General features: G+C 43.8%; 2 protein-coding genes across 16 annotated transcripts in view; one reads left to right on the top strand and one right to left on the bottom strand.

Annotated features, from left to right (window-relative positions):
- The window catches only part of CEP63 (centrosomal protein 63), a 55,648-nt gene extending 49,907 nt beyond the window's left edge, over positions 1 to 5,741 (bottom strand). For 3 of the 13 annotated variants that reach the window (XR_011995269.1, XM_026015450.2, XM_072726906.1), the window contains exon 1: positions 5,282 to 5,459. Coding sequence is in view for 3 of the 13 variants with exons in the window: in XM_026015449.2 (XP_025871234.2) it covers positions 2,277 to 2,422 (146 nt within the window). In the remaining 10 variants the exon portion in view is untranslated. Of the gene's footprint in view, positions 1 to 2,276; positions 2,495 to 4,819; positions 4,931 to 4,977; positions 5,043 to 5,281 lie in introns of those variants that run through there. The other 10 variants (XR_011995270.1, XM_072726907.1, XR_011995271.1 and 7 more) reach the window with 9 other exon arrangements.
- Positions 5,412 to 13,330, top strand: ANAPC13 (anaphase promoting complex subunit 13). Of its 3 annotated transcripts, none has more exons than XM_026015454.2 (3): positions 5,412 to 5,550; positions 8,891 to 9,016; positions 13,149 to 13,330. In XM_026015454.2, exons 2-3 carry the CDS (start codon positions 8,918 to 8,920, stop codon positions 13,272 to 13,274), a joined length of 225 nt encoding a protein of 74 aa, XP_025871239.1. In that variant the 5' UTR covers positions 5,412 to 5,550; positions 8,891 to 8,917; the 3' UTR covers positions 13,275 to 13,330. The 3 variants fall into 3 exon arrangements, with proteins under 3 accessions (XP_025871239.1, XP_025871242.1, XP_025871240.1); XM_026015457.2 differs by lacking the exon at positions 5,412 to 5,550 and adding an exon at positions 5,633 to 5,748; XM_026015455.2 differs by lacking the exon at positions 5,412 to 5,550 and adding an exon at positions 5,897 to 6,177.
- Positions 13,331 to 15,161: the final 1,831 nt, after the last annotated feature.

Raw genomic sequence — 15,161 nt, 5'->3', positions numbered from 1 at the left:
CAATAGCCAAGATATGGAAGCAGCCCAAGTGTCCAACAATTGATGAATAGGTAAAGAAGAAAACATATTATATTATTATACCCATTATGGATTTATATACATATATGTATGTGTATATATCGGCTGGTATGTAATGGAATATTACTCAACTATAAAAAGAGAATGAAATCTTGCCATTTGCAATGACATGGATGGAGCTAGAGAGTATAATGACTATAACACTAAGTGAAATAAGTCAGTCAGAGAAAGTCAAATACCATATGATTTGACTCATATATTTAAGAAACAAAATGAATGAGCAAAGGGAAAAAAGAGAGAGAGACAAACCAAGAAAGAGATCCCTACCTATAGAGAATAAATTGATGGTACCAGGGGAGAAGTAGATGGGGATATGGGCGAAATAGGTCACAGGGATTAAGGGGTGCACGTGTCATGATGAGCACTGAGTAATGTATGCAAGTCTTGAATCACTGTATTGTACACCTAAAACTATATAACACTATATGTTTACTGGAATTAACACTGGAATCAAAATTAAAACTTAAAATTAATTAAATTAAAACACACACAACAAAACATATGAAAAGATGCTCTATCTGGCTCACAAGAAGAGAAATACAAACTTCAAATACACCAAGTTAGGGGACACATGGGTGGCTCAGTGGTTGAGCACCTGCCTTTGGCTCAGGTCGTGATCCTGGGATCGAGTCCCACATCAAGATCCTCAAAGGAGCCTGCTTCTCCCTCTGCCTATGTCTCTGCCTCTCTCTTTGTGTCGGTCATAAATAAATAAATAAATAAATAAATAAATAAATAAATAAATAAATAAAATCTTTAAAAATACATATACTAAGTTACCCTTTCTTTTACATTTAGATTAACCAAACTCAAAAAGATTTCACAATATACTCTGGCAAAATACACAATATACTCTGGCAAAATATATTGTGTATACACAATATACACTGGCAAAAATATAAAATCACATATGAACAAAGACACACAGTGCAGCACTATATACAACAGGAGGACAAATGCCTATCAACAGGGACAATTCATCCATCAATGGAATATTATGAAGCTGTAAAAACGGATAACATACTTCTTAGGAAGGATCTACAAGGCATATGTCACTAGGGGGAAAAGCAAGTAGATAATGCATTTATTTTAATGGAAGAATAAGCCCAAAGCTAGGAAATATGATACCTATATGAAAGGGAACTAGGGTAGAGAAAAAAGGAATGAAAGCTAATCTTGTCTGAATATCTGTGTTTTATACTACTGGTTTTATGCCAATGTTTTACATATAAAAGCAAGTCCAAATGGGGAAAAAAAGGCAGTATGGAAAAATTGGAAACAAAATGAAACAAATCAACTAGGTTATCAAGGTGACAAACTAATCATATAACGAAATATTTCATATGTCTTTAAAATGCAATAATTTTAACTGTATGTATCCCAAGTGGGATTACACTAAAGATTAAAAAAAAAAAAAAAAAAGAACTGCAAAGAAATCCTAAACACTAGTCAGGAATCATATTGTTATTATTAATTTTAAATCAACATATATAACATAACTAAAAGTAATTACGTTAATGACATTGGGTTTCAACATTTTCAGCAAGACAAAAATATAAAAACCTAAATTAAAATGTAAATATCAGGGGCTCCTGGGTGGCTCAGCCGTTGAGCATCTGCCTTTGGCTCAGGGCATGATGCCAGAGTTCCGGAATCAAGTCCCATATCAGAATCCTTGTATGGAGCCTGCTTCTCCCTCTGCCTGTGTCTCTGCCTCTCTCTCTCTCATGAGTAAATAAAATCTTTAAAAATAACAAATAAAAAATAAAATAAAATGTAAATATCAGTGTGAATTCTGTATATTTGTTTAAAACTATATATATTTCCTAACTGGCCACTGTGAATGCTAGAACCACTGACCAACCTAACAATAAGAGCACCTGTAGCACCCAGACTGTGGTCTCTAAATACTGGTTCCTACTCAAAAGAGCCAGGGCATTTTGGTGGCCATTAATGTATAAATGAGGGAGGAACATATTTTACCAGAAAACAGGTAAACTGATTATCAAAGACTACTAATCATAACAAGGTGGACAGGAACCAACTTAAAGGGGAAGCCACTGACCAAAGGCAGGACAATTTGAGTATTTAAAAAAAAAAAAAAAAAAAAAAAGACTGCAATAAGTTGAAACAGTTTAAATATATTCAACTCCATGATGATTTAAAAAAAAAAAAAAGGCAAAAACCCTCATGGTTACCTTTGGAGGTTGCTAGGCCACCAATTCATTACTGTAGTCTGAAAATAGAGGGAAAGAATTAAGCATTTTCCTTGCCTTTCCTCTACAAAATATATTTCAAATAGCTGATGACAGTCAAATAGCTGCTGGGGTAGAGTTCTTCTCATAAAAGATTTCCAGCTAATAAATACTGAAGGAATGGCAGGAGTAGGAAAATCACCATTCTGCAATCCATAATGCAATAATGAATATAGGCAATATAAACCTGTAAAAAAAGATTTCACCATTAAGTGAAAAGCTCATGGGGAATTTCACAATGGATGGATTGGGCTAACAATATTTGAACCCATTACATTGCTCAATCTTAACAGAAGAGAGACAACTCAGACATTTCATACCTCTCTGATAATGCAATAGATTGTCTACTGTACCACCTGGAAAATCATCCTAACCCCCCCCCCCAAACACACACACACACACACACAAAATAAAGTTAAATTGGATCTTCTAGATCAGTGCTATTCAACAGAACTTTCTGCAATTATTGAAATATTTTACTTCTGCACCATTCAAAGGGTAGCCATCAGGCACTTGTGACCATTGGGCACTTGAAATGTGGCTAATGAAGCCAGGGAACTGAATTTTTAGTTTTATATCATGATAATATTTAATAGCTACAGCTGGCTGGTGGCTACTATAGTGGACAGTGCAATTCTAGATCTAACTACTGGTTTAAAGGGAAAAGATGTACATGTTAAAAGGATGTCATGCAGACGCAATCAGCTAAATCTAGAATATTAAGGGGGACAAGGGACACAAGGGAACCGCTCTATTTAAAAAGATTTAATCGATGTATCAACCAATGCAACATGTGAATCTCTATGGGATTTTGCTTCAAAAGAGCTAATTGTAAAAAGTCACTTATGGGACACTTGGGGAAATCTAAACCCAGACTGAATATCGACATCATGGAATTTTCATAAGTTTTTGTAAGTGTGATGACAGGACTATGGTTTTTTAAAGTCGAAAAAGCAAATTTAGGTGCCGGGGGGCGGGGGGGGGTACCCTAACATAAAAATAAATTAAATCCTTGCAATCCCTGTTCATGTTGGCTTCAGATGAATTTCAAATCAAGTTGACTTTTTTTTTTAAGTAGGGAACTCTGATAGAGTGGTTTACTGATCTTGTCACAGCTGGCCACCACTACCACGTTAAGTGAGAAAAGGAAGGACAAAGCAAAGATCTTCTACCTTCTAATGGGAGGAATATGGCACAGTACACTTAACATACACATTTATTACAAATAATTTTTAAAACCTGAACCTACATGCACTGAAGGGCAGTGTGAATGTCTAAATGTTTACGCGTCTGTAACCCAAGAGAATTTCACTTCTACTATACTGATCACTGAGAACGGTGTAGCCAGAGGGGCAAGAAGCTGATTACAAACTAAAGGCGGTACTGCACTTCCAAGTAAGAAAATACAGAAGTTTATTATATGATTACGCTACAGCTATAATAAGTGTAAATGTGAATATGTGGATGTTACATGTAGTTGATGGTCCTTACTAGGGCTTCCTCTTCGCGCCTATAAAATAAAATAAAATGGAATGCAAGCACTTAGGGAACTCTGTATTACTGTAGTGTACCTACACTATAATACTTCTTTATTAAGTGTGAAATTATTTAAGGAATCGGATGAAAGGTTCAAGGAAAACTAGCTCTCTGCAAATAAGGCTACTCTAACTACAAATCAAGACTAGTCAATGACCTTGGACTCGTTTGTACTCTGAGGCTGGTAAGGAACGTTAAGAAAGACAGTATGCGCCCTGGACTTAGGGCCCTCAAGTATCTTCACGATTAAAGTGCTCCTAAGGGGGGATCCCTGGGTGGCTCAGCAGTTCAGCGCCTGCCTGTGGCCCAGGGCCTGATCCTGGACACCCGGGATCGAGTCCCACGTCGGGCTCCCTGCATGGAGCCTGCTTCTCCCTCTGCCTGGGTCTCTGCCTCTCTCTCTATGTCTCTCATGAATGAATAAATAAGTAGAATCTTTAAAAAAAAAAATTTTTTTTTAAAGTGCCCCTAAGGGGCAGCCTGGGTGGCTCAGCAGTTCAGCGCCTGCCTTTGGCCCAGGGCGTGATCCTGGGGACCGGGGATCGAGTCCCACATCGGGCTCCCTGCATGGAGCCTGCTTCTCCCGCTGCTTGTGTTTCTGCCTGTCTCTCATGAACAAATAAATAAAATCTTTTAAAAAAATAAATAAATAAAGTGCTCCTAAGGAACTGTCCCTTTTAAGCCCTCGATCATTTCTTTCGCGCCCCTGATGTATGTGAAACAATCGGTAAACTCTGGGTTTCCCAACTTCTTCAGTCCTTCACGATTCCTGCATTTCCGTACCTCTTGGACGAACATTAACTCACTTTTTAAAAACAGCTTAAAAAAAAAAAATTTTTTTTTTAAATAAAAAATAAAAATAAAAAACTGCTCGCGCCCCCGCCCCGCCCCCAGGCGAATCGGCATCAGTGCGGCCAGGGCCCGGGCCGCAACAACGCGGGGAAGCTAACCAGATCTGGCAGCCTGGGCGGGAGGGCTGTGCCGGGGGTCCCTCTGCAAAGGAAGAGCGGCCCGCAGCTGGCTCCGCCGCGGAAGACGAGGACTCGGCGGCAGCTCGGCCCCCCCGCCGCCCTCCCGCCGGCCCGGCCTCGGGGGAGGGGCTGACCACCTGGCAGGCCCGCACGCCGCGCCGCGCTAGGCCACGTCCGCCTTCGCGGGTCCGCAGGGCACACGCGGCGAGGCCGACGGGCGGGGCGCCGCGGCGGAGCCGGGCCGGCGAGGGCGGGCCCGGTGGCCAGCGGGCGGCGGCGGACGCCAGCCCCGGGCCATACGGCCGGGCAGCCCGCGGCGCCGCGGCAGCCAGGGCTGCCTCCGCACCAGGACACGCCCGCCCCTCGCCCGTCCACCGGGCGCACATGCGGTTACTGGGCCGCTGCGCACGCGCGCGCGCCCCCGAGCCTTCCCGCCGTTACCTCCGGCCGGGGGCGCGCACGCGCGTCACCGCCGACCCCGACGTCCGCCTCCGTCCGCCTCCGTCGTCCGCACGTTCGTTCCGCCCACTGCCCCCTCACTTCTTCCTTGAAGCAGCGTCCTCCCAGGACGCCCCTGCGCGCATAGCAAATGGGCTCACCCACATCCGGGGATCAGAGCGCAGGAACGCGCGGGTCACGTGATCCTCAGAGGAGCGGGGTGGGTGGTGGAAGTTCCGGTGGAAGCGGGTGCGGCGCTGAGTCCGGTGCGGGTAAGGCTTTCCCGCGCCCCTAGTCCCGGTTTTGGAGGGACGAGGACGCGTTGCTTCCTCAGCGTCGCCTCTCCCCGCTCCCGTCAGTGGAGGCCGATGTCTTCACTTCATCTTCACAACCACTGTCCCCACCGCTCGCCCTGGAGGGTGCAAAGGCACTTGCGCGGCGGCTCCGGACCTCCCCCGCTTCCACACTTGGTATCTCCAGCCGGAAGTGGGGACCGGGGCGGCCCCCTGCTTGCGGACGGCCGGTGGTGGCCCGCGAGGGTCATTTCTAGCGGGGGGGGGGGGGGGAAGGCGGGCTCGCTTAGTTCGCGTTAACCCCCTGCTTGCGGATCTGCAAAGCACAGAAACGGGATGACACGCGCCCCGGCTCCGGGGGACACGCGCACCACGGGTCTGGGAAAGTGACGAGCTCCGCGTTGGGACCACTCGCTGTGTCCAGGGAACTGAGGGACCCCAGGAGGGACGAGGACCGCGCCCCGCCCGGGTCTAGGAACCGACCTCCTGCGGGAGATGACCCGGGAGCCAAGCCTTGTAGACTCACGGGGGGTTGGCTGGAAACATTGTACGGAGCACCGTAGGCCCCGGGCTGTCACGTGTGTAAGAGAAGGTTCCTCAAGGAAGGTAGTAGTGTCTCATTCTGTCGAGTGTGGCACGTGCTCGGGACAGTGGCCGTGTCTTTTTTTTTTTTTTTTTTTTTTTTATTGGTGTTCAATTTGCCAACATACAGAATAACACCCAGTGCTCATCCCGTCAAGTGTCCCCCCCAGTGCCCGTCACCCATTCACCCCCACCCCCCGCCCTCCTCCCCTTCCACCACCCCTAGTTCGTTTCCCAGAGTTAGGAGTCTTCATGTTCTGTCTCCCTTCCTGATATTTCCCAACATTTCTTCTCCCTTCTCTTATATTCCCTTTCACTATTATTTATATTCCCCAAATGAATGAGAACATACACTGTTTGTCCTTCTCCGATTGACTTACTTCACTCAGCATAATACCCTCCAGTTCCATCCACGTTGAAGCAAATGGTGGGTATTTGTCGTTTCTAATGGCTGAGTAATATTCCATTGTATACATAAACCACATCTTCTTTATCCATTCATCTTTCGATGGACACCGAGGCTCCTGCCACAGTTTGGCTATTGTGGACATCGCTGCTATAAACATTGGGGTGCAGGTGTCCCGACGTTTCGTTGCATCTATATCTTTGTGGTCTTGATCGTTTCCATTCTTCAGCCCCTGAAGATTCAGTGAAGGCACCTTAGTGCCTGACTCTGGAAATGAGTTGTTGACCCGGTGAGCTGACACCAGTGTTGAGTTGGTGATTGGGGGAGGGTGGTGGTGGGGTGGGGAGGCTTTTAAGTGCAAAGCCAAGGAAGTATAGCAGGGTTAGTGGTATTTGGAAGAGGGACAGTGAAGAAAGCCGGAGGCCAAATTTGGAAAGGACGTACTGTACTGGATCCTTGCTGCAGGATCGACACACAGTAGTTGTAGACACTGATAGAATCTGTTACAGAGACAACCCAGCTTGTTAGGTGGATCATAAAGACCAGAAGGAAACGTTCAAAAGCAGAATGCATGCTGAAGCTGGAGTGATTTGAAAGAACTTTACAAGAAGGTGGAATCTGTACGTGACTGGGGGAAATTAGCTAGTTCTGTTCAACAAGAAAAAGGAGGATATCCCAGGGGACAAAGAAATGGCAGCAGGAAAACGGGTTCGTGTAGGACAGGGATTCCAAAAATATAACGGGAACTGTGTGGAGATTTCCTAAAAGCAATATCCTTTTACTTGCTTTGAGTTATCCATTCGGTAGTACTGGATTAATTCTTGACCGAAACACCAAGGCCTCAGCTATTTCACTGGTGACCGAAAATAGCTGGGTCCCTTCTGCTTCAGTTTCGCCTGGCTCTTAACCATGGGGGTAAAAACACTTAGCCCACCCCAAACTGTGTAGTTAATGACCCAGGCATTAGGGCCATCATGCAGTCATATTTTGGGGGCCAAGCACAGCCCATATGAAGGAGTTGGAATCCACCCTTAAAGATTGTTCCTTTTATGAATGTTTTGTAGCCTCAGAAACCAGGAGTGACTGGGAGTGTCTTTGGTGCCATTAGGTTCCAGACCATCAGGATGGCTGCTTTGTGGCCGGGTGGGAGTGCCCCTAGTACTGTGCTTCACTCATGATGAAGCAGCAGAACCCAAAGTAGGAAACAGGGAATCCAGACATACCCTTCATGCTGGCTGCTGCTGTTTAGGAGGGGAAAAAAATGGGAGAATCAGCCATGGCCAAGGAGCTAAGTAACATCTTGACCCCTTGGTCCAGGAATTGAAGGGAATACAACATTAAAAATCAGAGGAAGGGGGATCCCTGGGTGGCGCAGCGGTTTAGCGCCTGCCTTTGGCCCAGGGCGCGATCCTGGAGACCCAGGATCGAATCCCCCGTCGGGTTCCCGGTGCATGGAGCCTGCTTCTCCCTCTGCCTGTGTCTCTGCCTCTCTCTCTCTCTCTCTGTGTGACTATCATAAATAAATAAAAATTTTAAAAAAAATCAGAGGAAGGGACCCCAAAGGGAAGCAGAAATGGGAAGCAAGGAGTCCCTCTACTATGGTTCACCTAGAGATGCTCCTTTCAGAACTCGTGTTGGGCACTATTTTATTTTATGGGGGCGGGGGGGGGCACTATTTTTTAAAAGGAGGCAGTTTCTTTTACAAATACAGCTGAGGATTTTTGTCAGCTCTGTAGTTGGTCACTTTGCGTAGCCCATTTCACTGTCTTGGTACGTTCATTTAGCTCCTGTGCCTAAGAATGCTAATACTAGAGCCAAAGCAGGTGGAGACTTGTAAAAAATTGTGCAAGAGAAGGCTAAAGGGGACAGAGAACACTTGGTTGTGAACCAGGGAAAGGCATCCTGAACAGGGAAAGGTGAATATGCAAATTAGGAGAGAAAAGCTACATTCTAGGTACACTGTGGCCTTGCACACAAGGCATCTGTCACACTGTGACACTGATCTGTCAACAGGGCTATGCCATATATATATATATACATACACACACACATACATATACATGTATACATGTATATATATATATATATATATATATACACACACACACACACATACACACACACATGTATATGTTATAAAGCGTCCATGAGAGGAGAGGGGATGGGCAGTAGGGAGAGACTGTGATCCTATTGATGAGGAGTCTTTCCCATTTCCCAGGGTCATGTTACACCAAAAGACACATCCAGGCTAAAAGGCCTGGGGAATCCTAATGGTAGATTACATCACCTCCTGAGTCGTCATGTTTAAGAAATAATCTCTTTGGCTTACAGATCTGACAAGATCAAAGCTGCAGGAGAATGGACAGTGAGGTACAGAGAGATGGAAGGATCTTGGATTTGATTGACGATGCTTGGCGAGAAGACAAGCTGCCATATGAGGATGTTGCAATACCACTGGTAGGCTATAATTTGTGCCAAGGACGGTGGGTTAGAGGTATGATCTGGTGAGCCCTAGTAGAAGGATGTCCATGGACAAATAAACTCGTAGGGCACAGAAATCAAAGCCATGTAGTCCTCTAACTCGGGAAGATTGGGGGTAACTTGAATTTTTATTTGAAGAGAAATATGATCCAAAGAGCTGATATGATGAGCTCAGTTAGGGGTCACGTCAGGACTGGACCCAAGACTTCTGCGCCATGTTCTGTCCACCACAGCAAAGCTAGTAAACCAGATGATGAGAGTTTAATATACAAAAGATGGAGAGGAACAAGAAGTAATGGCATTTACACTGTATTTCTTACTTGCCTGTCTATGGTTGATCTTTTGGTATTTTTAGAGACATATTCTTGAAACACACCTATCCTAGTTTTCCTGGAAAATGTTTGGAGGACACCTGGCTTTTCTTTTGCATTTAGACTGAAAGGGTCCTAGGATACTCTCTTCTTTCCTGATCTCTGGAGAACTCTCCTGCAAGAAGTTTGTTGAAACTCCTGTAATAAAGGATCTAAAAGTTGTACGTTTGTGAATGCTTATTTAAACTCCTATTTATGTCATAAAGGCCTAACAACAAGAATAGGCTCCATGGACTGTTTTTCGTCAGAGCATGCCAAGTGCCCTGAGAAGAGCTGTTAATAAAATGTAGCTTCCAAGTAGACTGCTGCTGCTATTTACTGAGAAGTAAAATTCCAACCACCCACGTTTTCATTTAAGGCTAAGAGATGATAATCTGTTCAACAAATGCACAAATCAGATAATAATTCACAGCTTAGTTCAAGTTTAGAAAAATCATCAAAAGAGTATGCAATGAGAATTCTAGCTGCCACTTAATACTAGTTTTATGATGTGGACTGAGGTTAAAATTTGACATCCATTATATCTGACCCTTGAAACACCCTTGCAAGGGTAGTGATGTTATCCCCATTTTACAGCAAGAAACTGTAGGGCAATGTGTGCAAAGCCTGATAGCTGATAAGTTGAACTTCACACCTAGGTCTGTGTGAAGGCTCCAGATCCTGTCTTATAAACGTTTTTCATTTTACAGGCATTTCTTTGAAGCCTACTGTGTGCCATAAGACTATGTGAACATAAGATACAGTTCCTGTTCCTGGGGGTCTAGAGAGGCAGCACATATAAATAAGTAATTATAATAATAAATGTTATAAGTGGGGTTGTGAATAGCTACATAGGAAAGGAGGTGGCTGGTTGCCTGTTGGGCATCAGGAAAGGCTTCAGAGAGAATGTAATAATTAGGCTGATCATAAGGGAGTACAGAAATTTAGTGGAGGTGGACGAGGGCATTCCCAACAGAGGGGACAGATGTACAAAGGCTCAGAGTTTTGAAAGGCTTTGGGAGACGGTGAGACATTCATTGTGGATAGAGAATGTATTTGTCACCCAAGGTAGGCAGAAAAGGTGGGCTTGGACCAGATTTTGAGAGGAATATTTGATGCCATGCTTAGACTTCATTCTGAGGATAACTAGAAATGAGTGGTTTTCAAAATAGAAATCTGCTATGCCGAAATTTGAGTTTTAGAACATCTGTTCAGAAACACTGTTAGAGAATGTGTACCATGGAGAAAGGGGCAAGTGACAGGGCAGAGGGGCCAGGTAGGAAGCGATTACAGTGGTATAGGCAGGGGAGCAGGGCCTGAACAAAAAGCATACTAGTGGAGGGGAACTCCTGAATTCTGGACAGGCTTATGGCAGGATTTGGGGACCACTACTGTGGAAGGGGATGATATCCATGCTGTAGTCTGGCCATCTTGCTATTCTGTGTCTTTTCCTCTACCTCGTGATTCTAGGGCAATGTGTACTGGTTAGCTTTTCTTGCTGCCTAACAACCCCCCCCCCCCAAAAAAAAAATAGTGACTTAAAACAACAGCTGTTTATCTCGTGATTTTATGTCTCAGCTGAGAGGGTCTTCCAGCCTTTGCCAGCTTAGCTGATCCCTCCTGGACTTGCTGGTGTTGTGCAGTCAGCAGGCCACCTGGGGGATGGGGAGACTTTTCACATGTCTGGTAGATAGCAGGTCAGCTGGGATGATGAGGTGATTAGGCCTAAGTCTCATTACCCATTAGTCTAGCCTACACCGCTGATGGCCATCTCAGGGTTTCAAGAGCAGCAGGAGAGGATCTGTAAGGCTTCATGGAGCTTAGCCAAGAATGGGTCCATGGACATTGTCGTTGTTCTCTCTTAGCCAAAGCAAGTCACTTGGCCAGTCCCAACCTGAAATTGGGGAAATAGGAGGAAATAGGCTTTTTCATAGGAGTAGCTGCCAAGAATTGAGGCCATTTTGCAGGATACCATAATTGATTGTTGTGTTTATGATACTTTGTGTTGGTTTCTAAGCACATACACATATTTTTCATTTTGGCATTTAGCATAAGAGACAGTAGTGGCCAAATGAGAGGTATTATTTTATAGCATACACCACAGTGGAGTACCTGGGTGGCTCAGTTGGTTGAGTGTACAACTCTTGGTTTTGGCTCAGGTCATGAACTCAGGATCCTGGGATCGAGCCCCATGTGAGGCTCCAGGCTCAGTGTGCTCAGTCTGTGCACATGTGCACTCATGCTCTCTCTCTCTCTCTCTCTCTCTCTCTCTCTCAATATTTTTAAAACAGCACATACCATGGATACGATAAATTAAGTAAAGTTGCTTGCCTGTGAATGAAATAATTCAGCACTAAGGACTTGTTTGTGCTTTGTGAGCTGTAAATAATTATTGGAACCGAACTTTCTCTTTAAGTTTGAATGTATGATTGCTTTACAGTAAATGATAGCTCTCTGCAATTTGTACAGATATGTTTGAATCTCAGTATTATGTTTGGAAAACAATGTATATGGTTCAGGTATATGTATACATATTATAAGTGAATCATTTTATATATATTGAACATAATTTAAAAGGAGAAAAACGTATATACTGCACATTGGAGTCAGTGGGAAATTGAAAGTCTCAATATTGAGTTTGCTGCCCCTCAAAAAAAAGTGTAAATTCAAATAATTGAAAAGAAATATATTGGTATCATTAAACTCTGCTACAAAGCAGAAACCTGGTAGTAATAAATTTAAAATACAAGGAAACTACCGAAAGTTCTCATCACACATGTAAAAACATGGTTAATTATATGAGGTGATGGGTGTGTTACCTAGCCTTATCCTGATAATCATTTCACAGTATATATATATATACATATATATATAATGTCAAATCATCAAGTCGTACACCTTAATCTCACACAGTGTTATATGTAAATTAAATTACAAGCTGAAAAAAAACACTAAACGTCAGATTCCATACTAAGTGGTCCATGGCTTACCATTCTGTGACCATTGCTGTCAGGGTATGAAAGGGTCATTTACTAGGGTTTATGTTGCTGTGCTCCATCACTACGGGGGGCGTCTCACCTGTTATGTTGTATTTTCAGTGCTCTCCGCTCACCTCCATAATAATTTGGGCATGTTGGGTACAGGGGAGTTTTTTTTTAAATACATTTCTTGTGCTTAAGGAATATTCCAGCAAATGTATTAAATTAAAGCAGCTTCCCAAAAAAGGATTTGGTATTGGGCCTTTTCAGTGATCCTAGCCACTAGTAATAACATCAGCTCTTCCTTGAGCATCGGATGGCCACCCACAGTGGCGAGCACTTGATCTCAATTACCTCGTTTAGTTTCATAGCGGTCCTATGAGGTGATGGGTTTTTCCTCTCATTGCCAAACAGGAAACAAGGGTCCAAGGGGTTAAATACCTTGCCCAAGTAACCCAGCAAATGGCGGTATTGTGGGCTTGGATCCTAGTGGCTTCCAAAAGCCTGTGCTCTCGTCCTTCTGCCAGACTGCCTCTTGCACAAGTGCCAGTATCATCATGCTATCATTCCCTACCGGAGATAGACCAGGGCACGTCTGAGTAATACTTATAAGATTGCCTCACATCCCTTGCTCCTAGTTCTTTCTTTAGGATATATTGGTATCAATTATGCTGCCTGTTTCTACGAACTCACAGGTTTGAATTCTAAGTACTCTTGGTTTTAAGGGGGTTGTTAATGCAGAGTGTACCAGCATTCTGAATGTGCATTGTACCTTTGCAGAATGAGCTTCCTGAACCTGAACAGGACAACGGTGGCACCACAGAATCTGTTAAAGAACAAGAAATGAAGTGGACTGACTTGGCCTTACAGTATCTCCATGAGAATGTTCCCCCTATAGGAAACTAACACCTGGCTCCTTTTTCCTGTACATATTTTTGAAAAATATACAGATACAAAATGTTTTCTTTCAGTCTCCTAATTCAGATCTTGAAGTGATAGATCTACACTCAACAGTGTACACCACCTAGTTTTTGTGGCAGCAAAGTGCAATGTGAAAATACCAGAATGAGAAACTAATTGGGATTTTTCAGGAATGCAGAATATTTGGCCCTTTGAGCCAAAAGGCTCAAACAAACACTGTCAAACACTGACATCTGTGTTTGAATGTGACTGGTTCAACATATGCCTTTAACTCTGATTTTTCTGTACTATCAGAGTTTAACATGTCCCAACTACTTAACACGTGTCCCATGAAACAAGTGACCAAAATGGGCAAAGACAGAGAAGCCAGGTGTGAGGAGAGTATTAATTTCTCACCTGCCTCCCTCTGAGGAGCACTCTGAGCTGTGGTGTATAGTGCCTGCAGGTAGATAACCTTTAATCTATGAATTTATCCAAAGTTTAAAAATGCTACAGGGAATCTTAAGAATCCCAGCAATCAGTGGGTGGGTTATCCAAATATCCATCCTGCCTGCAGGCACTATACACCGCAGCTCAGAGTGCTCCTCAGAGAGGTTAAGCTCTGACTCTTGATTTGAGCTCAGGTCATGATCTCAGGGTCCTGGGATCCAGCATCTCATTGGGCTCCATGCTCAGTGGGGAGTTTGCTTAAGATGCTCTTGCTCTGCCCTCTCCCCTCCCCCACTCACTCTCCCTCTCTCTCTCTCTCTCTCTCTCAAGCAAATAAAAATAATCTTTTAAAAAATTTTTTTGAAAAACACATCCATGGACATTTGTCTTCTGGAATTCTTTGCCTCTGTTAAATGGTGTCTCTTACTTTCTTACCTGGGTTGTGAACTGCTGGAAAAGACCCTGACTTATATTTCTGTGTCCCTCATTCAAAAACTAGAAACACTGCACAATTAAAGTCTCTCCTTTAAAAAAAAAAAAAAAATTATTTATTTGCGAGAGAAAGAACGTGCATGAGCAGGAGGAGGGGCAGAGGGAGAGGGAGAAGCAGACTCCTTCCAATGCAGGGCTCAATCCTAGAACTCTGGGATCACAACCTGAGCCAAAGGCAGACGTTCAACCAACTGAGCCACCCAGGTGCCCCTCTTCTTTTTTTTGGGGGGGGGGGGGTCTTTTTGTTTACCTAGCTCTTAGGAATTAGTATATCACAAATAAGATAATTTTAGGATTTCAATCAGAAACCGGGTTGTAGCAACTTTCCTGTAGTCCAGACACATCCAGGCTAATCTCCCTGTTGATCAGTGTCTTGCCTAGAAGTCCTTCACCAGTCCCTTAATAACGAAAACCCTATAGAAAAGAGAATTACAGGCAACCTGGGTGGCTCAGTGATTTAGCACCGCCTTCGGCCCAGGGCGTGATCCTGCAGACCCGGGATCGAGTCCCACGTCGGGCTCCCTGCCTGGGGTCTGCTTCTCCCTCTGCCTGTGTCTCTGCCTCTCTGTGTTTCTCATGAATAAAATTTTTTAAATCTTAAGAAAGAATTACGATGTTCAGAAAAGATGTGTACTAAGAAAAAGCTTTTCAAAAAATGAAAGTACTTAGAATGTCATGGTTCCAATACATTCTAATTAAATGATGGTTTTTACTACAACTTTACTTGAAGTATGTAATAGCTAAGACACTGACATCTAGAAATCCAGGGGATGTTCATATAAATCCAGCCTTTCTCAGGAACATTGACTAGTAAAATGTGAAAGTTGTCTAGATTTCCATTGAATCAGAGTATAATGCCTGTAAAATAGAGAGCTATTGACTTATCTGCTTGGCTTCTACCCTCATCTAAAACTGCCCCCCCCCCCCATGCCAAGTCTGACCTATGACAGG

Source organism: Vulpes vulpes, chromosome 11, assembly GCF_048418805.1.
Source record: "Vulpes vulpes isolate BD-2025 chromosome 11, VulVul3, whole genome shotgun sequence".
In the NCBI taxonomy this organism is placed as follows: domain Eukaryota; kingdom Metazoa; phylum Chordata; class Mammalia; order Carnivora; family Canidae; genus Vulpes; species Vulpes vulpes.
Note: the sequence above shows the minus strand (reverse complement) of the source record. Positions and strands in the feature narration are given on the sequence as shown.

Bases quoted from the DNA above. Each gene is read 5' to 3' on its own strand.
- ANAPC13 (XM_026015454.2), top strand. From the start codon at position 8,918: ATGGACAGTGAGGTACAGAGAGATGGAAGGATCTTGGATTTGATTGAC. The intron at 9,017-13,148 runs GTAGGCTATAAT...GTACCTTTGCAG, and splicing joins AGGATGTTGCAATACCACTG to AATGAGCTTCCTGAACCTGA.